The sequence below is a fragment of the Liolophura sinensis genome, chromosome 7 (assembly GCF_032854445.1).
Source record: "Liolophura sinensis isolate JHLJ2023 chromosome 7, CUHK_Ljap_v2, whole genome shotgun sequence".
Taxonomy (NCBI): domain Eukaryota; kingdom Metazoa; phylum Mollusca; class Polyplacophora; order Chitonida; family Chitonidae; genus Liolophura; species Liolophura sinensis.
The window spans coordinates 25,252,229-25,276,347 of NC_088301.1; the positions used below are offsets into that span (position 1 = coordinate 25,252,229).

Sequence of the window (24,119 nt, forward strand, 5' to 3'; positions counted from 1 at the left end):
ATAATTCTTCATGCTTAAGCATGTGATGAAATAACATGATACTTACTTATTTTTTTACAGTTATTAAGTTTTTCAAGAATTGCTACAATACATGTCATGGCATATGTAAATAAGAATTCCTCAAAAGGTTCCTTGGCCCTCGTTAGCTTATTCAGTTCAAGCACTGTTCTAGTAGGCAGTGTCAATTGGATCCTGACCAATGAAGTCCACGGTTCAAATCAAGCTCTTGGTAGTTTGGCTGCGGCTGAATCTTATGAGGTGCCAGGAGCAAACCTAAAGCCTCAGCCTCATTCCACAAAGCCATTTCTGACTTGAGCCAAAATTGAAAACCTGCTCACAATGATTAGCTTTTGTTACTGGAAGTGAAAATTTTGACATGTTTATCTTAAGACAATGTTTATGAGATGGTCAAGCTTTTAATCATATGTAATATATATATATATATATATATATATATATATATATATATATATATATATAAATCAAAATAAATAAAAATATATATTACATTTTTAAGTCCTAAAAATGAGGTTTAAAGTCATAATTCACATTTTTGACTGAAGTCAGATATGGCTCTGTGGAATCTGTCCCAGAAGCTAGGGTCAGGAATATTGGATGTACCTCATTGGTAAAGAACAGATATTTAATATAGTGAGCCAGTTCTTCAAACATCCGCTAGACTACAGTACAGTTCAGGCTAAAAGTCAATACCGGGCAGGAGATTAGCGCAATCCTGAAAGTCTTGTAGAGAGTGCTAGTAGACAGTCACCTGCAGAGTCTGTGCACTGTGACTGATCACACATACATTGTTAAGACAACAAAAATATAATTCTTTGTTTAAATGATTTAAAGATTTTTGAAAGACCAACACAATACATGAAACTGAAGTTAAACACCTGATGTGTGTTCTTGATTGCAAAGTGGCAGTCTTTTTTTAGGTAGTGATTCACGAGTGAGTCCTGGAAAGATTTGTAATGTATCATGACTTCTAGAACTCACTTATTCTTCATCTCCCATAACAAGTTAAAAGATGGACAAATATCTTTCGTTTCTTCCTTTGAAGGTTTTCCTTGTTGTGGGAGTCATTTGCCAGTGAAAAATTATCTGCCACTGAGTGATTTAGAAAACCAAACTGACTCTTTGACGCTGACACGCCCTGCAACAACTACAACACAGTGTATGAATTTCATGTACAGAAGCGGTAAAAATCAAAAGCATGAAACAGTACAAGTAAGATTTTGACCAAATGACTGTGGAGAATTTGTAGTTTGTACGGAACCGTGTAAGAAAAGCCTCCACATAGCAAACGCACGAAGGAAAAAAAAAAAGACTCGTTTCAAAGGTTTTTCTCACAGAAAAAGCAATCCGGTAGTAATTTTCCATTTGCACCAATACACTTCATTTGAATTTTGGGCTTACCAGACACAGTGTACCTTTTCTTTTATGACTTTGTGACTACAAAACAGGACAAGTTAGATTTTGACTATATGACTGTGAAGAATTTGTAGTTTGTACGAAACCATGTAAGAAAAGCACCCATATAGCAAACGCATGAAGGAAAAAAAAAGATTCGTTTCAAAGGTTCTTCTCACAGAAAAAGCAATCTGGTATTAATTTCCGATTTGCACCAATACACTTTATTCAAATTTTGGGCTTACCAGGCACAGTGTACCTTTTCTTTTATGACTCTGTGACTACAAAACAGGACAAGTTAGATTTTGACTATATGACTGTGAAGAATTTGTAGTTTGTACGAAACCATGTAAGAAAAGCACCCATATAGCAAACGCATGAAGGAAAAAAGGTTCCAAAGGTTCTTACAGAAAAAGTAATCCGGTAGTAATTTTCCATTTGCACCAATACACTTCATTCGAATTTTGGGCTTACTAGACACAGTGTACGTTTTCTTTTCCGACTTTGTGACTACAAAATGCCATCATGGAATTTATTCCACTCTGTTAATTTATGCTTAACAATACATAATTTGAACCAACACCCGGATAAATTCCGGATAGGCCTGTCAAATTTCACTGGTGAACTTGAATAAAAGTTGAGGCAAAATGTATGTGAAACAGCTTATGCATGATTTAGTAATTATATGATGATTGTTGTTGTTTTTTTTTTCTTTGTTGCTTATTTCAGTTTGGACAGTAATGTTTTGGTGTTCAATATTCTTGTGTGAAAAAATATCATAGGCAGCAACAGCCGAGCAGAATACTGCAGGATTAATCTGGGATTAAGATGTCTATCTCAATCCAAGGATTAAACAAAATATTCGAAAGTGTCATGCTGAAGAACCCATGCAGGCTTAGTGTCCAGCAGTGACACTTTCACCAAATTGACGAAGAACAGGCATGTTGTAGTGGAGTAGGTAAATAATACCCACAAGTGTACAGTTTTGAAAATTGTAAACCGTAGGAACAAACTGATCTCTAAAAACTGGCTGCTAGGGCTAAATTCACTGTTTCTGTGTAAATCACTCTTCTGTACAACTCCCCAGGTGGCAATTGGGTCAGCAACTGAGCAAGTTTGAATTGACAATCAGTGATGTAGGCTAATCTTGAAAACTTCGTAAACACACCAGTCAGAGTTTAAAAAATACACCCGCCATTTGGGGCTACTGGTTGAAAACACTGGTGGCTGCATCTCAGTCTATAGGTCCACTGACCGGAAAGCAGGATACACTGAAAGGTCTACAGCCTGGCGATGCCAGATTCTGACATGAATATACATGTTTTGGGTTATCTTTATTTTTTTAGTTCGATACACATGAACCTTAAACGACCCTTGCAGTGATAAGAATACATGATGTTATTCAGACGTCACCTTTCTACAAATGGGACAAACGGTAAAACATGAGTATGAAGGATCACGCAGAGGCACGGCCACACGAGACTGCTGTCCACCTGTGTTGAGGCGAGGTTCTACGTGAGAAGCGCGCGTAATTGCACATGCTTTATTCACAAGAAAGTCGTGTTGGTTTGTGAAATTTATACGAAGATTTGACCAGTTTACCATGAAATATCTGTCGTATGGTTCTATATGGCATTTTATAAATGTATATCAAAATTAGAGTACCGGCCGACGACCACAATCGGAGACTTTGATCGCATATTTGCTCCCTTAATTGCAAACTAGGATAGACTTATGTCTGTAGACAGAATTAAATTCACACCTTTCGACAATAATCCTGCGCGCTTCTGCAGGTCTCAGACACAGTCCAGTAGAGAATTAGTTGTGCGCCAGTGGGGCATTATTCCATATCTCGAAGTGCGATACATGCGGTAAACAATTGACTTTTAGCCTGAGCTGTACTGTATATTAAACACATCATGTCCGTGAAATGTCCCATTGTACTCCTGGATAACTCTGTGTCTGTCACAGATTATAAAACATTTCCGGCAGGTAAAAGCTTTTATCTGAATGGGCTTCTGCAAAAAAAAGCCAAACAATTACTCAGTGAATTGTTCCAGGATGCCAATGTGTTTGTTCCAGTGCCTTGTACAATGGGCCTGTCGAGGCATTCATTGACATGAAACCTAGGAACTTCTAATTTGCATGTGGACTGTAATGGTTAATATATATAGTGGTGACTATGGCTCATTGATGGCATGCCAGCATAGTCCACACCCCTGTCTGGTATCTCCGGGTTGATATTAAATGTCAGGGCTCTGCAGTCTAGTGGCTTGTAACCCCAGACAGGAGCTTTTCGAGGGGACCATGTTCATCAGAAATATCGCCATGAGCGGGAACGAAAGAAGACAATGAGTCGCAATGGATAAAGCTGGTTAATTATTCATGGCTCATGACGGGGAATCGTGTTACAGTAGCAGAATTCCACCCAGGTTCCACTCCGCTGGCCAAAGTAAACAAGCCGAAATTACTCATGGCTCCTCCGCTACATCTGTTTTATGTTAGTCGATTTTCTAATCTCTGCCCATTGTTCCCAAACATTACTTTGGGATTGCAGAAACACACCGGGGTGAGTATTACTACAGCTGATAGTTGTCCCATCGCAATTCCAGCCGCTGTGTTAAGGGGTGTAAAACGGCTATGTATTCTTCCCGATTAGATCAAATGAAATCAGCAGAGAGAATGGAGCCATTAATTTGATTGAAAACCAATGGGGCTCGGTCAATAAACTGTTGGGCCGGCTAAGTGTGGGTACACTCCAGCTACCCAGACGGCCATAAAGCCACCCCAGGGGAAACGGATGGCAGCTGTCTAAAACACAATCACATCCCCAATAAAGCCAAATTACTGGATCAAACTCCAATTTCAGAGAGCCCGCCAGAGAAGAGCTCGCCGCATAAACCATTCTTTCAGACTCCACAAACATGAGGTTTATGCCAAACAGCCGCGCTTCATTTATTTATTGATAACCCAAACTACAAGTATGACTACATCAGTGAAATGAGCAACTGCAAAGTGTGAAAATGATGAGAAGCATTCATCCAACACATTGCCTCTTTTACCTGATCCTCGGCGTGAAACTTTAGCTATGGCTATGAACTTTCAACGGGTGAAGGGAAACACATAATATTGTATTACAAAATCTCACCTGTACAGGTACACAACAGGTAGCAACATCCAGGTATATTAATGAATATAAATGAACAGAATGCACCATACTGAAATTCAGGCCTTTTTGTCACATATGATAAAAGAATCAATAGGATTCCCAAATTTACACACATAAAGAAAATCACATCATTTAAATTAATGAGATTTTTTTGTTGCAGTGTAAATTTTTCCTCATTAGTTTGTTCCACCTTTTTCACTCTCCAATCAATAAGGCTTAGATCAAGTTTACTGTGAACAAGAGAGATGGCCATCCACTGTGGAAGGAAACAGCAGCTACCAAATAAATATTTCAGACGAGGACAGATACTAATGGATGAAAGTGATGAATAATTGACAACTATTTACCCACATTTATAATAAAGCCTTTCAGACAAGGCAGCATAAAGCCTAGCTGTGTCGGCACGGCATCTCCCAGTTTAGGTCTGAACACAGCTTAGGCAAGCCAGACACATTCAAATATTGGATATAACCCTGTTTTATTTCCCCTTTGAATAACACCCTTTTAACATTGCTCAAATTAGGGGCGAGACATAGGGGAAGGTGTTCCGGTACAATGTTTTTGAAATCTCTTGGTGATACGTTAATGTACACTTACGTATAGATGAAACATAACATGTGCTGACAAATTATTCAATAACAAAGTGGAGAAGTTGTCATCACACATGTGCATGTCTTCCAAGCCCACCACAACCCCTCATAAAACTGTGGGCAGACCATTCCTAGAACACACCAAGACACTTAACACATCCATTGTCTCTATCAATCAATGACCAGTCATAAGTTAAGAGCCTGAGCTCCACCGGACAGTCAAGAAGTAATTGAAGGCTTAATATGAGAACTGAAGACTAAGATAAGAAACGGTACAAATGGGAGATATAGGAAATATCTTAAGAGACATTAACGACGGGAAAGTCCAGACAGGAACAAGAAAATGTTAGTCATTTGGAACTTACCTTTAGGCCCGACACCAAATACTCCCTGCAAGAAGAGAAAAAGGAGACTATGATTGAAAGGTTTGGCAACAATTAATACAGCGTAATTAGTTAAAGCTCTTTGCAAGTCCAAGGTAGAGCAATATGGTAGAGTGATCCGAATCAATCGACGAATGCATTGCTGCCTTCATTAACAGCTAATGCCAGAAGCCATTTTCTGAGAAGATCAAACAAAAATAAACAAAACAGCCTTTCTACGCATTGCTGAAAGGTACGCAGAATGCAGAATTCAATTACTTTGGCTGTTGTTTTTTCTGTAAAATCTGATCATAACTCACACAAGCAAACCATAATCCCCCCCAAAAAAGTTCCACACATAAAAAAAAACTCCCTAACACACAACAATGAAAAAAAAGCCACCCGACAACCAAAAACAATTACATGTAGTTCTCAAGGCTGCAGGCATATTGAAATCTGATGAGAGCAACCACCGGTGCTACATTTACATGACAAAAACAACACAATTTGTGAGCTGGAACAGGAAATATTGGACGATTCTGAGAGTCTTTGGGCCTCAAAGCATTCATGGAACGGTCTGAGAATGTTGTCCAGGCAAACTGGCAATTACTGTGACAAGTGTGAACAGTCTCACAGAGTTATGACAGCAGAGTTCCCACAGACACCAGCCGCTACGCTACAGTACATCAGGCCATCAGTCGCCGATACTCGGCTTACCCCCTGCCTTCTGGCCAACAGACCCTATTCAAACCCAGAGTTTACCTCCTTATAGTCCACTGCCAGAGGCACATTTCAGGTCTCTGTCTACCCGCAAATGGCAGTGTTTTCAAACTTATCATCTAAACTCATTATGTAGCGCTGTTGCCCAACTTTCAAGGGTCCTCCCTGTCCGGCCAAGGCTGTCAACTCGAGTGCAAGCGGCCTAATGGGCTGCTCGGTGAACAATAAGTTAGGCACCTTACGCACCATGCGGCCATTTCATCTCCAACAAACATACGCCTTGGGCAGCTATGTTTAGACCAAGTGTCTCGAACACAAGGTCAGCTTTTCAGACTCAATTTATGACAAACTACTACACGCTTAGCGCTTTCATAATTTTAGCGGATGTAATTAAATGCTACATTAAGGCCAACTACTCTTTAAAATCATGTAGTTTCAAGTGTTTACCACAACCACTTCTTCACGGAGACATGCTCGCAAGATTTTATTTTACCCCACAAAAACATCAAAAATTCAATTTTCATCTTCCTGGAAGTCACAAGCACTTGCTCCGCGCTTGTCACGCTCTTAGTCAAGTCAATGCTTTTATTTTCAACAATGCAGTTTTTATACAGAGGAGAGTCAAGCTGTTCAATGAATCTGTCGTGATCAAAATGTAATGCAATACTTAACAACAGGATTTCATTTAAACACCACACTGAAAATACATGTAGTTTTACTGAAATACCACAAAGAACACATCATCTCTAAGCCATCGAACTTAATGCGGATGCAACGGCCAATCTAATATGTTCAATTACGAGAGCTTTGTTGTTTATACCGATCATAAGAGGGGTAATGCATGTAAGTCGTAAGGTCGACCAGTCAAATACATCTACATGTACCTCTTATTTCTTTGAGAGGCCTATTGCCCGAATACACCAGATGGTTGACAGGTATTTCATGTAGGTGCATTACATTGAGGTACTGGGTTCAAAACCAAGTGTGGTCTTAAGCCAATTTTAAGTTACAGAATCAGACTACATCCAGAAAGCGAAAATCTTAAATAACAATATTACTGTTAAAGCCACTGCGCAGAATACAGGAACATGCAGAATATGGTAGGACAGAGAAAACAGTTTTACCCGAACACAACGTACAGCATCTACACAGTATGAACCATTACACTGAACCCCACAAAGGCAATCGTGCACCCAGGAAAGTTCACTGACAAAGTTGTATCCAAACATTTCCCATCACTGAAAATATGCATAAATCAAAAGGGGGTAAATAAGCCATACAAACTATACTATTTTTAATTCCCTCCAATACCCACTGTCCTGGAAACGCCCAGTCTAGGCAGAAAACTGACAATTCAAACATGACAAATCTGACCATGTTCAGACATACATGTATGCAGAACGACTGCCAGGCACTGTTTGCAGCATTAAGTACACAAAACCAGATGTACCACAGCAACCAGTACTGTGGCCATTACATGTACATTCCCCTAGAACATCTGTATAAATTTACGTGTTACTTACATACATCTGTACATGTACAGTGTATGTATATTTTAAATAGATTTTCTGATTGTCTAACGCCATATTCTAAGATTTTTATTGAGTGGAGAAAACCATAACGTATGTGGTACACTACTGAACTTTTACTGGCAAGCTTTGCTATATACAGAATTGTCTTTTACAGAATTAATGCCACTGTGGCTGGTAGCTGACAAGTATGACTGCAAATGGCCCTCTGAGCTCTGTCACAGGACACTTTGAGCAGTTATAGGTCATGAATTTGAGCTATCGATATGAAAGGTTAAATTATGGAGTATAAATATGTTTCAGTCAACTGATACATTGAAATTTGGCATTCACTAATGTCGAGTAGTAATCACAATCCAAAGGGAATCGGCAATTGTTTCAGAGAAACCCCAAGGGTAAACTGACATCTAGCCTTCCTTAATGGTTATATTGATGGCATTTGTCAACGCCAGCTCTTCCATACCAGATCCAGTTACCAAATTTGTTGTGTTTGTTTTCATTATTATTATTTTTTTTGTTCTTTATGGTTGGCTTTATCAGCTCATTTCTGTAAAGGGCTGTTCTGCTCTGAACATGATGATCACAGTCTCAACCCCAGCTCTCTCCAGAATAGGGCTTAGACTCTGCCAATGTAATGTTAAGTCATAATCACTCACTATTTTATTCATTTCATGCTGGCTTCTTCTCCAGTCGAATGTGACCAATCTGCAGATAGTTGTGGCTTTCCCTGCGGCACAACCCGGTTTCCTGCCGCCATAATGCTGGTCATTATTGTATAGGTGAAATATGCATAAGTATGATGCAAAACAACAATCAAATAAACAAATCAGTCATTCACGGATTTGAATTCAGCTTACATGTAGGTTTGTTTAGCTGTGTTCGTCTACCTACTTTCACAGGTAGCTACATTTCCTCAAGTATCTGTAAGCAGTGGTTTACTGTAAATTCACCCTCACCCATAAATCTGACTGACGTAATGTAAGTGAAAAATTATTCAACGTATGGTTAAACGAATGGGCAAAATTTTAGGTCTTGTAAGGTATATAGAGTTTCAAACTTTTGACTGGTGTTTTTATGTCATACTCAAGTTTGTATCACATATACAACAGCGGCCAGCATTATGATGGGGGAAATCCTTGACTATTCAAACGTTAATGGCGGAGCTTCCCATGTACAACCAGAGAGGAAATCATCGCCAGATGGATTTGAACTCACAGCAACCTCACTGGTGACAACTGCGAGACCAATTACGCAGATAAGCTACATGAACTAAACATATATCACTTAAATTTGTGTGCCACAGAAGTAATGGCCACATAAATAATGATCGTGATCTGCCAAAGAACTGTTTACATGTACCTATACCTGTCATTACTAACTTGACTTTATGCGATGTTTGGATCTAAATTACTTATTTCAGTCACACCTATAAAGGGGAAAGGGACACAACTCTGAAACAGCACTTTACTCAATGAACATGTGTTTTTCTGATAATAAAAAGAAAATGAATTGTTAAACGTGCACGTGAAGTGAAACTTGAACACCATATAATAGGATGCAAGTCATGGACTTTGGTGACTCCTTACACAATCCAATATTTTATATCCTGATAAATGTACTGAAATTTGACATTAGTACGGTACCAGAACCCAGAAGGTTCCTCGGACAGATAACAATTTTCAACAAAATTATCAAAACATCATGTATCTGTCAAGCTTTATTAATTTCCTCAGGTCTGAATAACACACGTTGCCGCACTTGGTTATTAAATTCCACCTCATGACATTAATCGGGATTTGACTGGAGAGTAAGTAGAAGCCCAGCCTCTGTTGATCAACACAATATAGAAGACCCTGTAAGCTCAGCACAATAACATCGCCCCCATTGGCTCAGGTGACTTCTTCAATCTCCAAATCTCCCTCGTCATGTTGATTTAGCGGCCCAATAACAATGCTGCTCAAACAAGGAGGCTAACTGGTGAGCTAGATACAGTGGTCATTAGCTTATCGGCGGCGTTCTGACGCAGGTGCTCTATTGTAAGCTCACTCTAATTGCTCTAGTCAGCGTAAACCACCGGCCGAAGTAATCACTTACACATCTCCCTCCATCCCTGGCTGAACAAACACTACCAGTTCACGGCTTAGTCTGCGACTTAACACATGAATACCTGCCATATAACTCTGCTACCTGACATGATCACATTAATTAATTGGCAGTGTACTAAAGGCAGAAAACAACTGTCAGGCCAGCATTCTTGTCAATCATGTACCAGGGGAGATGACTGTGTTGTGCATATATGTACCAATTACAGGTTGATTTTTTGCTACATTTCCGAGTCAACATGAAACGTACAAACAGTATACACATTTTTTTGTACATTAAAATTTTACTTCTGCTACCGCATTTTGGGCTGAATTCTAAATTTTATTACAGATTAATAAAAGATTACCTCTGCTACATTACCCATAAACTTTAACATTATTCATTTGATTAGACCTCATTGATCAAGAGCCTGACAATCACAAAGAGCTTTTAACTGTCTGAGTCAGTGTGATCCTTAACTTCTAAATTAATTCTGCTTTTTAAACTATTGGGTACCAATTAAATTTTTACCACAAGTATGATATATATATATATATATATATATATATATATATATATATATATATGTACATGTACTTACATAATCTTGATATACATGTAGATTACAATCTTGACATGTCAATAATATAAATAATATGTTCATTAAATACATGTATCAACATCAATATATTCCTAAACTGTCATTTGTAAATTCAATGACATAAAATGAACCCAACAGTTTAATTAACATTTTTCTCGTATTAAAAGTTTTTCTCTGTGCTTTTTAGAAGCAATATCCTGCAATTTTCATCAAATGTATGGTTTTTCTGAAGCTCATAAATTAGCCAAACCAGCAATATTGTTTCTTGCCCAAAATGACATTTTTTCTGATGTTCATAATATCAGTTCAAAGATTGTCTGCGGCTTTAATGTCCGAAATAGTTCGTGATGGCTACCGACACTCAAACAAACAGTAAAAAAGGCTGGCCAACAAGTGTACTCTTCTGTGCAAACAGGAAAGGGATTCTACATCAAGTTCGCATTCAGCTGTCTTCATTTTGCCTCCAGCATGTTCTCATTATCCATGTCTGAAGTCTTCAAACATATCAAATGTTCACTTCTGATACTGTCAATGTCCTGTTTTTATCAATGAACAGCTATTCTACTTCCTTCAGCCCGAAGGCTGTTTGTGTAAGAGTTCATTTCGATGGATGGTCCAGTTTGTTTTTTCAATGTAGAACAGGACATCACACAAACATGGACAAACATGCTTACCTCCCTTTTGCAAGCAGCCTTCAAAGCTATGTGTGCAAATCAAGCCTTGATACATGCTGTATTGCCGGAAACTCAATTTTGACATGATTGAATAACTTGGTGCAAACACGCAACTGGAGCAGCATACAGGCCACAAATTCAAGTCATAACAGAGTGAAGAAAAAATATCATGTTACGCAAGTCGTTAAACGGACATTTAACAATATCTTTTCATTTCTTTCGCATCCAATCAGGAAGGATGAATTCAATCTGAGCTTGGCAACCTGTCTTGCTGTCGTTTTAGAGGAAGCAGTATCATAACATTTCGACCTTCCAATGCTGTGTAATAATGGGCAGAAGGCAGCTGTGGTCTTGACAGGCCTGCCAGCCTAATGAATTCATAATCATTCATTTGTATCCAGCACAAATCCTTTCTTAAAATTGAATTCTCCAGAGACAATGACACTTCCCATATTTCTTGATTAGTGGCCCAAAAAGGCAATAAACAGGCTCCAACTTGGCAGGGGGTATCACAAAAAAAAAAAAAAAGCTCGGAGAGCACGCCTAATGAGTGTGTTGACCGTCTGTGCTTGTTGCGTTGCTGAAGTTACTTCAGCAAATGAGGCTGTTTCATCTTGACACAGACTGGCAACAGCGACCAGAAGCTACCCCTAACTAATCTGCAGTATTGGGAAGGCACACAACCAAGCAACGCATTGTACCGCATACACGAAAGAAAGAGCTTTATTTTTGGGGGGGGGGGAGGGGGGGGGGTTAACGCCATACTCAAGAATATTTCACTTATACGACGGCGGCCAGCATTATGGTGGGTGGAAACCGGGCACAGCCCGGGGGAAACCCACGACCATCCGCAGGTAGCTGACAGACCTTCCCACATACGGCCGGAGAGAAAGCCAGCATGAGCTGGACTTGAACTCACAGCGACCGCATTGGTGAGAGACTCCTGGGTCATTATGCTGCGCTAGCGCGCTAACCAACCCGGAAAGAACTTTAATCACATGGAATGAGATTCTGTTTTTGTGCTGTCCCTTGGCAAATAACCGCAATGTACATGAACACCTAACTCAGTCAAAAAGCAGATAATTGGGATATCCTCATCAGACATAAAGCCTTAAATGCACTCCAAAACTTCATTAAACACCATGCGCCTCCAAGGGATATTCATTAAACTTGATAATAAGGTCTCTCACACAGACTTACTGACGTGTTAGATACTGTAAATGAGCTAAAATTTTATACCCTTAAAATTTCAGCACTGGAGGTCATATAAAGCCACTCTTGGTACCTTTTTTCAACAGGATATCATCCTAGTTTATAAACAAACCTCGAAAAAGCTTTTTAAGAAAATGTGCAACTAAGTAATAGGCCAAATTTTTGGGTTATCTACAATACACATATGAATAAAAGAAAAACTGTTCATTACACATCATCACAACGTTCTTATTAAAAGGGACTGATGCTGACCTTCAGAAATGTATGTACATATGTATGCTTGGGGTTTTACACAATACACAACAACTTTTCAGTCATACATCGAAGAGGAGTCACTAGGTGTGTGTACATATACCAAGATTATGTAAGTACATGTACATATATATATATATACTACTTGTGGCTGAGCAAGTCCAATGTGCTGCTGCCAATAAAGTATCATGCTAAAGACACCAGGCAAGACACCTCAGCAAATCACATTATACTGAAAGCCGGTCAGCAAGTCCTGTTTCCTTGCTCCAACCTCTTTGTGCTGAGCACCAAGCGAGGCAGCAACAAGTGCCGTTTTTAAAGTCTTTGGTATGACCCAATCCAGGTTTGATCCAGGGTCTTCTGATTTCAACGTGGACACCGTAAGAAGTCGGCCACCAACATGGCAGAGCTACATGTATACCCATAGGGTGTATAATTTCAAAATAATGTAACCATATCCAGTTGCTTGTTCTTTAATGCCACATTCCTGAATTTTTCATTTACTGTATATGATTTGAGTCAGTTTTATGGCTGGAGGGAAAAAAAGACTGTCCAGGATAAACCACCGACCTGCACAAAGTTCCTGACAAATTGTCCGACGTGTGATGTACAGATATGTACATTGTATTGACTGAGGTGGTCTACAATGAACGTTAGACTGCACATACAACTAAACAGATTTTCTCACCCATTTACTATCACCACAGCCCCACGAACAGCAAAGATTAGGAAATGCACACATACCCTGTTCAGGAAATGATAACACCATCACATGCTTGGGTTACTAGCACAATGGAGCAATAGATCTCATATCCCTTCAGGAAGCAAATGAAAAACCTGCTAACAAAGATACACTTATGTCCGCTTACTGCCACGAAGGCCCAAGGACAGCAGACGTCCACAATATCCAGGAGTCCCTCTTCAAGACTGGAATTCAGCCAACACCTGCTTTCCTGAACATAGACATACAGCTCTTGACACTAGATTAGCTCTTTAAGCTTTATGTTAAGTTTAACTTTGACATGAGGTACATGCACCAGCTCCAAATGCAACACCACTATGCCTTTTTAGGGTCCGTCCAGACACAGTTGCATAGAGAACAGTCCTGTTTGCCAAGAAGTATCAGCTCAAAGTTGTTTGGAATTCACATATGGTATATCGGCTTAAATGGCACTAATGCTGTTGAGAGTCTATACACTGTATATTTATAAGGGACCTTAAAACAAGAAAGACCAAATATACACATGCATCAATAATTATATAACCAAGAATATCACAGTTCTAATCGCACAAATTGCAAAAATTATGAGTGCTGTCAAGTTATCAACATTAAAAAATCGAATGCGAGTTATTTCCATAACCCAAGAGTGCAACTGTTTCCGATGACATCACTCCAAGTGGGAAAAGTATTTTGCCTTTTAGTTATCATGTTTCTCGTCTCTTTAACTTGGCCTTGTAAAGATTCTAGTAAGTTGATTTATAGATTTACCAAACACATCAGAACAAAATGGATGATGCCATTTAGGTCTGTTTCCAACCTTCTTCCAAAATAACCCTGGTTATATATAAATTATTGACTTTTCTTTCAACTCTGAAGTCAAATACATGTATCAATGAGCAGATCAGTCAGGACAACATGAAATCCTGGAATTAAATTTTCACATTATATTAAAGCTTTACATTATTTCCAAACCTGAAAGCAAGCACACATACATGTATGTATGTATGTAAGCAACACAAGGGAAAAGGTTTTGATAAGGCTGGCGACAGTCAAATTTGATGACCTACATCTGAAGTAAATGTAACTTAGAATTCTTGAACTGGTAATAATGATCTATTACAACAGTGAGTAAGTGCTTGGGGTTAAACGTCGGACTTAACATTTTTTCGTTCATATGACGACGAAGGAATCCTTGGAGTGCAATTAATGTGCTTCCTTGATGCAAGACGGATTTCCACCGTTCTTTTATCTAGTGCTGCTTCACTGAGACGCCTTTCCAAAGGCAAGTAAGACGCCCTGCCCGAGCCATTATACCAACAGTGTCAACCAGTGGTTACACTGCTCCCTTCATGCTGAACGCCAAGTGAGGAAATTACAACTTTTACAAAATTTTAAGGTCTAAAGCGTGACTCGACCACGGATTGACCCTGGATCTACCACTCCCGAAGAGGACGCTTTACCAACTGTGCGATTGGGGCCGGTCTCTATTACAAGAGAACAGCATTACAAACAGGTATACATGTATGAATATGATCGTGTGACTGCAACTCACAGAGAAACTGTGGAAACGGGACATGCATCAAATAATCATTCAACAGGATCAGCCATAAAACTGTTATACATGTACACAGATGTAGCTGACAGACAGGAATCTATATACAGGAATGTTAAAGATCAGTACTGTTATTTTTGAGTTGCACTTTATACAATTTCTGAATGCACGGTCACAATATCACCTTTAAAGTTCGGATCAGAACATTAATTTTTTTCTAGATATGGCCCTGTTATGTCAAGGGATAGTGGTGTACAGGGATAAGCCATATTAAAAATGTGGCCACATAAGCCACATATTTTAATAATTAATTGTAATTGTATAACAGTCAGACAAAGACTAAAACATTCATAACAAGTCTTAAACAGCACAGAGATGTTCAAGCTGACAGACAACAGACCACCAAAGTGAACTTGAACAACTTATACCTACATGCAAAATAACTGTTCATTAAATTTGAACAATCAAGCAAAGATAAAATTGCTATTTCTATTTATGCAGATGTAACTCTGAGTATGATGTTTGCATACATGTAATATATGTACACAGATATAATTTGTGAATAAAACAAACTAAAACTTAGTTTCAAGTAAGCACAGAACATACATGTACAAGTGTGATGAATCCATAATAATGAACTAGAAATTACGTATTAAAAGAAAAATGTATTTAATATTGACTGTTACATGTATGCATTTGAATCTTACCCAAAAGCATCCATAGTGTACGCATCATGATACTTTACCACATTCTCTCCCTCTAATGAGATGTATAGTGGCCAAGACATCATCTTGTGCAAGGTACATGTATATAAACAAGCTTTCAAAAGCTGCAAAAAAAGACAAACGCTCTTACTTTAGTCAAGTATGTACTGCAGAGTCCCGTTATGGTTATATCCTAGAATGTGTATAACCTCAGCCAAGTTCCTGTTGTTACGCCTTGTCAGGTGGTGACCTTAAGTGACTATCACACGGACACAGACGGCAGTAAGAGGAAAGCCATATGATAGTCCGATCAGATCAGCAGTGCTCAATATCGTCTCACCCAGCCACTCGGCCTTTATATACCGGGCTCCTCCAGGCCCAAGGGGTCATGAAGATGAAGTAATGAGATAATCGAGTCTATCAGTGTCCAAGAACTATCAGGCCCACCACTACAAGCTCCCCGGGGACACCAGGGTGTCTCGGCTTAAACCTGGACGCCAACGATCCCCATGGGCAGGGGAGGAGCGGAATGATCAACATGGGAGAGTAAAGAAGCAGCTAAAGATGTTTCTCTCATCTGCATTAATAATAAATAATGGCCCCTGAAGGAGAGATGAGGCCTCTAAAAGGATCTCATCATACATCAACCAGTTCTTTCTGCAACCAGATACCACGTACATAGACAGCATGGGTAAACCATTCAAAATCAAGCGTGCGAAAACACAAGACAACCAAGGGAGAACAAGAAGATGAGGGGGGAGGGGGGGGAAAGACATCCATTATCCTATGGTTAATATTGACTAAGCATAACACAGTGATTTTTTTTTTTTTTAAACCAACAGCAACACAAGGAAACGGTGTATTATTAAACAAGAAGCATACACCCTCTTCCGACAGCTTGCCAGGAATGAAACAGTTCAACTGGCCTCTCGAAAAATGGAAAAGAGACGCACCACTTGCATTATGAACATGGTAACCTGCTTCCTGGAATGCTTTAAATAGGGTGATCGCCGAAGCTACAGTGTGCTTTAGGGAGACTGAAGGACTACATGTACTCCCAAACTTAACAAAGTTACATGTCTGCTTCTGATTAATTATCGAAGTACTTATGTAGATTTGCATTGAAAAGGACCTTACTTTACAAACAAACTTTTCTCATGTATCTGTGACAATGTGGCAAAGTTTCAAAAAATCATAAATTCTGAAAGTGGTAACTTGAAAACTTGAGGCCCTTCCCTTCTTCCTCCCGTGATAATGCTGGGCGCCAGCGTATATGTGAAGTAGTCTTCTGTACGACATAAACCAACAATCAAATAAATATTTAAAAATAAATTTCTCCTGTGTCTCTGACGGCAATGGAACTCAAATTCACATATGAACTTACGACTGTTTTTACTTGGAACAGATTGAGAAGATACAAATAGGAACAAAAACAATACTGACTTGACCTGTCACACAAAGATATAGGATTTCTACTTGTGCTCATAAAACTTGTGACAGAAAAGGCTGTTTGTCATAAGCTAACGGAAGAATGATTGAATGGTCAAAGCTGGGGCCCTGACTGGATGATACTCCCTTCAGTCATAATACTGTGATTCTTTAACCATTTCACATGTTTGCATGTTTATTTAAGCATATTCTGAGGGCATTTTTCTCAGACTCATAAAAGTATACTTTTTGTGAAGCCCTGAAATTGGCCAACCTAACCAATGTAGTTTTGTCTCCAAAATCAACTTTAAAATGTGCATAAATGGCACTAAAAGTTGCTCTTTTATATGCGAAAAAGGTTGAGGAATTAGGGTACTTTGTTGATACACTATGAACTTCTGCACTGCACCTAAATGAAGTTATTAACACACATACGGTAGTTTTGTCTGATTTTGGATACAACTGAACTCTGTTTCCCCAATTTACTTCCAGTTCCAGCAAAGTCAGGCTAGGTAGAGAAAAGTTCAAGCTGCAAGTCGTGGTACACCATAGCATTCTGAGGAGGTTTGGTGATACATATTTCTGTGGTTAAACCCAACTCATTTTTAACATAAATATTAAATCAAAATTAATGTGCTCATGTACCTGTAACCCTTATGCTTCTATGGGAGGGAGTCACACTACAAATGCTAACAGTTTAAAGAAAGGCTTGGAAATGTGAGGAAGTTTTAAGTTGGCCTTCATATTGGTTAATTGGCTCAAGAGTACTTCATCGCTCAGTACATTTGGTCTTCGAACTGTTCAAAACCTCCATCGTTCTATTTTTCAATGAAATACAAAGATTTACCAAATATTTTGAGAGAAAAATCCCCAAACAGGGCTCTGTCATGCCATACAAAGATCACCTCAGAGATAGCCTAACATACAAGTACCAGAGTGTAAACTTTTTAGCAAGGCAGATAATTCATGATACGCTCACATATACATTTCATTAAAAAAAAACACCTTAAATTTCTTCAGTATCTGAGCGGAATAAAGAAGTCTTTAAAAAGTATCACTTAAGTCCAGTTCTTTTTTCACTTTTGATTTACTACACATTCTTGCTTGTTGTACATACTACCAATCTCATAAGCGCTGTATAAAACCCCTGAGCAAACAGCTGTGTACAGAGCACAGCCTGGACACATTAACATTGTTCAGCTCCAGTGGTTCTACATTTAGTAAGCAATCAATTTTATGAAGTACTGGCATTTGTTGACTGGGAAATCCCCAATGTAGAATGTGATTTGCAGCAGTTAAGATAGCAGATGACAGATGAATTTATGTTTTGTAAACATTTCAGTTAACAAAATGGCTATAAATTCAAAGTTCCAGATGGTCTTGAGTACTGCATGACTGTTTCAGGTGACCCCTACTTTCTAAATCTTTACGCAAGATAAAAGGCAACTCAAAATAAAGATTTTTTTATTGAAATAAGCTTTGTACTGAGTTTAAAAAAAGATGTAGTTTCTGAGTCACATGTCAACCGTGTGTCTTTACAAAATATAGAAGTGTAAAACATGACAGTTTTATAAGGAAATGTCAAAATATGCCATGTAAAAGTGGGTAAATTCCAGAGCATTGTGTAATCAGTACAATGCATAACATATACACACACGAATATTTACAGTTAGCATGTTACATTAAAACTGAGAGGTTCAATTATCAGCCAAAATATATTACCATAGATCTTTCATGTACGTCTTTCAGATATTGAGATATTGCACATTAGTGCAATATACCTCAACTTCAAGGCACAATATTGTCTGACAAATATTGATTCACCTGCAAATTAGCTCTGAAGTAATACATGTACAGATGCAACCAAAGTAATACATGTATAGTATGTAACCAAAGTAATACATGTACAGATGCAACCAAAGTAATACATGTACAGATGCAACCAAAGTAATACATGTACAGATGCAACCAAAGTAATACATGTACAGACGCAACCAAAGTAATACGTGTACATATGTATACATGTACAAAGTGGTGTTAATTAACACCTGCCCGCACGCCAAATGCAGGCAACAATCGCTGAGGGCATCACAGGCTCGCGTAGCCTGCCCAATCGCGCAGCCACTATTTTGCGATACCCATTGTCTCCTTTCAAAGCCAATGGATGTCACCCTTTCACTGTTTTTTTTTTGTTGTTAGCTCGACAAATGTGCCTCCGCCACACAAGAGTTCTGCCAATAGGTAAAGAAGTTTTCTTAGTTCTCCGTGACGCAGTCCCTTGTGGTACGATAACCACGATGCATACATCCAGAATGAGAAGCCAGGTAGAGGGGTGTTTGTATTTTTAATGTCAAATCCGTTGCTAACAAGAAGTTGCAATTTTGTGGCGTGCAACTTTTTCTAACGAACATTGCTTCAAAAAATCTAAACAAAGGTAAAGCTACCGGTTCTGTATCACCTGATCGCAATAAGTTGTCTGACCATAATTCAATTAAATAAAACGTTTTCAAATGTACATTTCCTGATGTAGGCACCTTGCAGAACGAAGTTGGCCATTAAATCCACTACAAAACAGAGGCACATGCCAATTTCTGGTGTGGACTGAGAAGAGATGGGTCTTTTCCATCACTCCTGTAAGTTTCAATCAATTACAGACTGGTTATTTGCAGAAAACCTGATAAAGTGTTGACTTTTTTCTTTTCAATATCGCGGTGTGCTCTCGCGACGCATTGGGTGCATCGAAATCCGGATACATTCGGTTTCTAAGGCCACAGGCAGAAAACATGGTCAACAAAGCAGATGTGCACATGATATCCGCAAGCCTCGACTCGAACCTTTAGAATCGACTGACTCGGCAAATTGTTCTTTCTATTCCACATCCATGATGACCGATAAAATCATCGCTAGTTGTCATTTAAGACTGTTTTTGAGGTCTTGTCTTGTCAGGTTGATTTTTGTTTGTTTTTACACACACTTCTGAGATTTAAGTACAACCCACTTGCCATGGCAGAGTTATTTTGACGAGGGAGAAGGAAATATTTCTGTGGATTTTAACAACATCTCGACCTGGGAATGAATTTACACTCGTAAGAGTGGTAATCAAGGTCCTATTCTCTTTAATGTACACCAGAAATTGGCGTGTGCAGCCGTTTCAAGCGGATTTAAATGCCCACTTCGTTCCCCAAAGTGCCTTGCGGAATGAATATACCAGGCTTTTTAATTCAACGATTAAACTTTGATGCAGGTAAATATTGTTGAAAATTACAGACCTCAGGGTTTAATTTAATTTAACTAGTACAACCAAGACAGGAGAATGATCAATTTATATAATATATGTTATGCTTGTGCTTCACAGTGTCATCCATTCCATCGAAGGCATTTTAATTGGTAATATTTGGCTAACATTGGCTGTGGGCAGGTAGATTAAGACTTTTACCTGCCCTGATGGCAGGCACTAAAAAAAATTCAGTTACACCACCATATACATGTACTTGTATATAAACTTTACAAAGCACCTGTGTGGATGCAATATTCTACGTGTATGTGCGTACCAAGTTACTTTACGAGTTCCTCAAATAACGCATTTTCACCTGAGCATGCACTACAATGCAGCAAGCTAATGTTCCTCAATATTTTATGATCAATTAATAGTGAAGTCACCAGTCTTTGGCATATTCTCGACTGACTTTCCCAGGTGTGACCGCCATATTGGTGGAAGGCTACCCGTTTCCAACATACTTTACCATCATGCAAGATCCCACCACTGACTAGAATGGAACCGACTCCACATTTTGTTTCACCTAGCAACTGAAAGGCATGTCTTGTACATACGTAACCCAGGCCTGCTCCACATGTTAAGACACACTGGTTTCGATCATGCAGCCTTGCAGATAAGGTAAACAATATACACCATATAGCATACTGATGTCTACACAACGAGGCAAGGCAAACATTGCAAACAAGTACAAGAAAAGCTGCATAATAACAATAGGGAACTCATGAAAACTCCTTCCCGCCTGCATCAAGACAGTCCATAGCTGTGAACTCATTAATTTTTTTTCCTTTATTACATTACAATTATTGGCATATATGTGCTAATAAAACATATATGAAGTACACATGCATTGCAACATCACAGAAGAAAATGATATTCTACTGTCATTTGGTAATTCGAGGTGTAGCTCGTCCTTGAGTCTCCCATTAAAGTGGCACTGTGCACTTCAACGTTGAAAGACAAACGATCTACAGTGAGATCTTTATAAATGAATATTGTTCATGAATTTTGTTAACTAACTTTTAGCTGACACAGTCAATCATGCCAACAAAATGACAGTAATTTCAGCGTTATTGGTAGTTTATGCATAGAAAATGGCACATCATAACATGAGGTGTACCAGATCAGCAACATGATCAATTTAGCCAATCCAATGTCTGTGTTGAACAACGAGGTCAAAGAGTCAAATCCATCTCTTGCTGCTTGTCGTTCACCTGTTGCTTTACATTAGAAGGTGTTGTATTTAACGTAAAATTTTGTCAAAGCTAACAATTTTTCCAGATTCTGAGAGGTGTGCTCATCTTAGAAAGATATTTTAAGGTTTGTTTTAAATGAATGACTACGGCTCATCGCCACTATTTTAACGGTTTACCCATATTTGGGTGATGGTTTGGTTGGATACCGAGATGACATCTACTTGAACCATGTGTGACTGCTTCAAGTGGCCTAATAATTAGAGCCACTGCCTTGAAGTCGGGAGACCAGGAATCAAAGCCAGGTCAGGTCAAAACATTGACTTAAAAAGCAGTACATGCTGTTGCCTCGCTTGGCATTCAGGACTGAGAGATTAGAGCGAGTAAATAGGACTGGTTGGCCCGGTGTTAACATAATGTAAATGGGTGAAGAGTTATGTCTCGTGTCTTCGACATGATATTTCATTGGCGGCACCACTTTGACGGTATGGTCTCTCCGGGCCACAAGAAGACACAGTGTATGTACATATGCCTAATGACTCGTTTTCATGTCACTGAAAACTTGTTAAGTACGATGGTAAACCCCAAATATACATACATACATATACTTGAACTATGTGAGTTCCAGAGCCTAAAGTATAAGTTTTATGACCATTATTTCCCTCTAATTTCTGTAGGTCATGTACCCTAATTCTTCAACCTTTTCAACCGCCTCGGCAACCAATACTTTAAAACATTCAGAGAAAACTATACGGTGAAGAGAATTAATTTGCACAGTTTTATAAAGCTTGCATCTTTAACAACACAAACAAATAATTTTTAAAGTCATTTTCATAATTATTGTGTGCATTAATTCCCCTGAAAAAAGTGCTTTAGTGGCTGCAAAGGTTTACAGTACCGGTATGACTATTGCCTAATGAAGACCAGTGGCTTACTCCAGCCTCTCTGTTTTCTTCCTGTCATACAACTTACTTTTGCATATTTAAAGCAAAGATCTTTTTTTTTTTTTGGAAAAATATAAAATACCAATCAAAGATACCAATAAATTCACAATATAGCATATATGTATGTGGTGAACTTTATTTCTAGAATACAATAAACACAGCATATCCTACAGTCACATCCTATCTATAATCTAGGCTTGAACATGATAAAGACTATGAAAGGTAGATGTGAACAGTATACAATGTAGAATTTCTAATGGAATGAGCACTCCAGTTCAACTGCGCACCAAGACAAACCCTTGTCCCTAGGCCTGCAGCAAGGCAACTACCCTTAACCCTCAACAATTTCAACCCCAAAAATAGTGCATGTTTCGGCATTCAAAATGTTATCTGATCAGGTTATTAAATAATAATTCTGTGATGTTCATATTTGTCACTATCTGATCAAGAAATATTTAAACTAAACTCTTCAAAGCCTGTGCTTTCAAACTCCACCTGAAGTTATAAATACTTTTGTACCAGTTGAATCTGTTGAGGATTTAGGGTAAATCATTATCATTTGAATTCCATTCTGCCTTTTCTAACTGTGAACTGGTGAAAACATATTTCAAGCAACCTACACGTACTGTATACAAAGAAGGAAGAGGCCTTATTATTGTGAACACATCTTTAGACTGCTCTGCTTAGCAAAGTGACACACTGAAGAACCTAGCCACAGGTGGACTGGAACTGAAGATAAAACAAACTTGCACATTTCCATAGTTTCCCCTCCAACCCTGTGCTCACCATACAACCTTTCTTTGATGTTGGCGGTTAGAGATTGATCACACGAACCCAAGTCCTAGATATACTGCTAATCATATTCATCACCATAGAAACAAGGGTATTTCATTTGTGAAGATGCCGAGGCGGTTTCTATGCTAAATACATCCTTTGCACATATCGCCATGCCATAAATGCTTTATGGGAAATCAATGTCCTTTATCTGGGATCACTTTAAAGAGGACAACCTGACAGATGTACAATAAAATGCTCTGCTCTTTGCTGCTTCACAAGGAGCAATGATCATTAAACTGTAATTGAAAATGGTCTATTCACAGATGTTACCAGCAGAGAAAGATAAACAGTTCTCTATATTCAACACATAAAGACATGCATGCTCCCGTTCTTGGGAGCAGTTTACATCACCATAAAGATAACAAACTGTATGTCTTCAATTAAGGCTTTTGGTGCTACCTAAAAATAGCACAGTAAACTGTATTACAAGCTTGGGTTACGCATGGATTGTGTACACATTATATACATTCGTAAGTACATTTACACAAATTTTCTTTCCACTGCTGAATGAATTCAGGTAATATAAAATTAATGTTATGGTAGTTTTTAATAACACTGCCAATCTTCAGATCACACAAAACTTAAAAACAGAGAAACGAATGAAGATACATTCATCACACAAACCACTCAAGAACATTCTTGCACATTCGTTTGATATTTAATGTTTAACGGACACCACCAAATACTTCACAGTGTATAAGACGTCACAAGCTTTTAATCACGTTCTAAACCACATACACGTAACCATGACGAGATTATCTCTTGATACACATTTATCATAGTGCACATTTACAACAATAGTGTCAATATCCATCTATTAATGAACTGGAATGTTCAATTTCATATCCACAGTTCAGTGCAT

General features: G+C 38.6%; 1 protein-coding gene across 2 annotated transcripts in view; it reads right to left on the reverse strand.

The window, feature by feature from the left end:
* The window catches only part of LOC135471844 (polypyrimidine tract-binding protein 3-like), a 114,803-nt gene that overhangs the window by 82,896 nt on the left and 7,788 nt on the right, over positions 1 to 24,119 (reverse strand). The window contains exons 1-2 of one of the 2 annotated variants that reach the window (XM_064751234.1): positions 15,585 to 15,613; positions 5,538 to 5,562 (exon numbers count right to left, since the gene is read on the reverse strand). In XM_064751234.1, the coding sequence (XP_064607304.1) occupies positions 5,538 to 5,562; positions 15,585 to 15,598 (39 nt within the window). In that variant the 5' untranslated portion in view covers positions 15,599 to 15,613. Of the gene's footprint in view, positions 1 to 5,537; positions 5,563 to 15,584; positions 15,614 to 24,119 lie in introns of those variants that run through there. The other variant, XM_064751238.1, reaches the window with a different exon arrangement.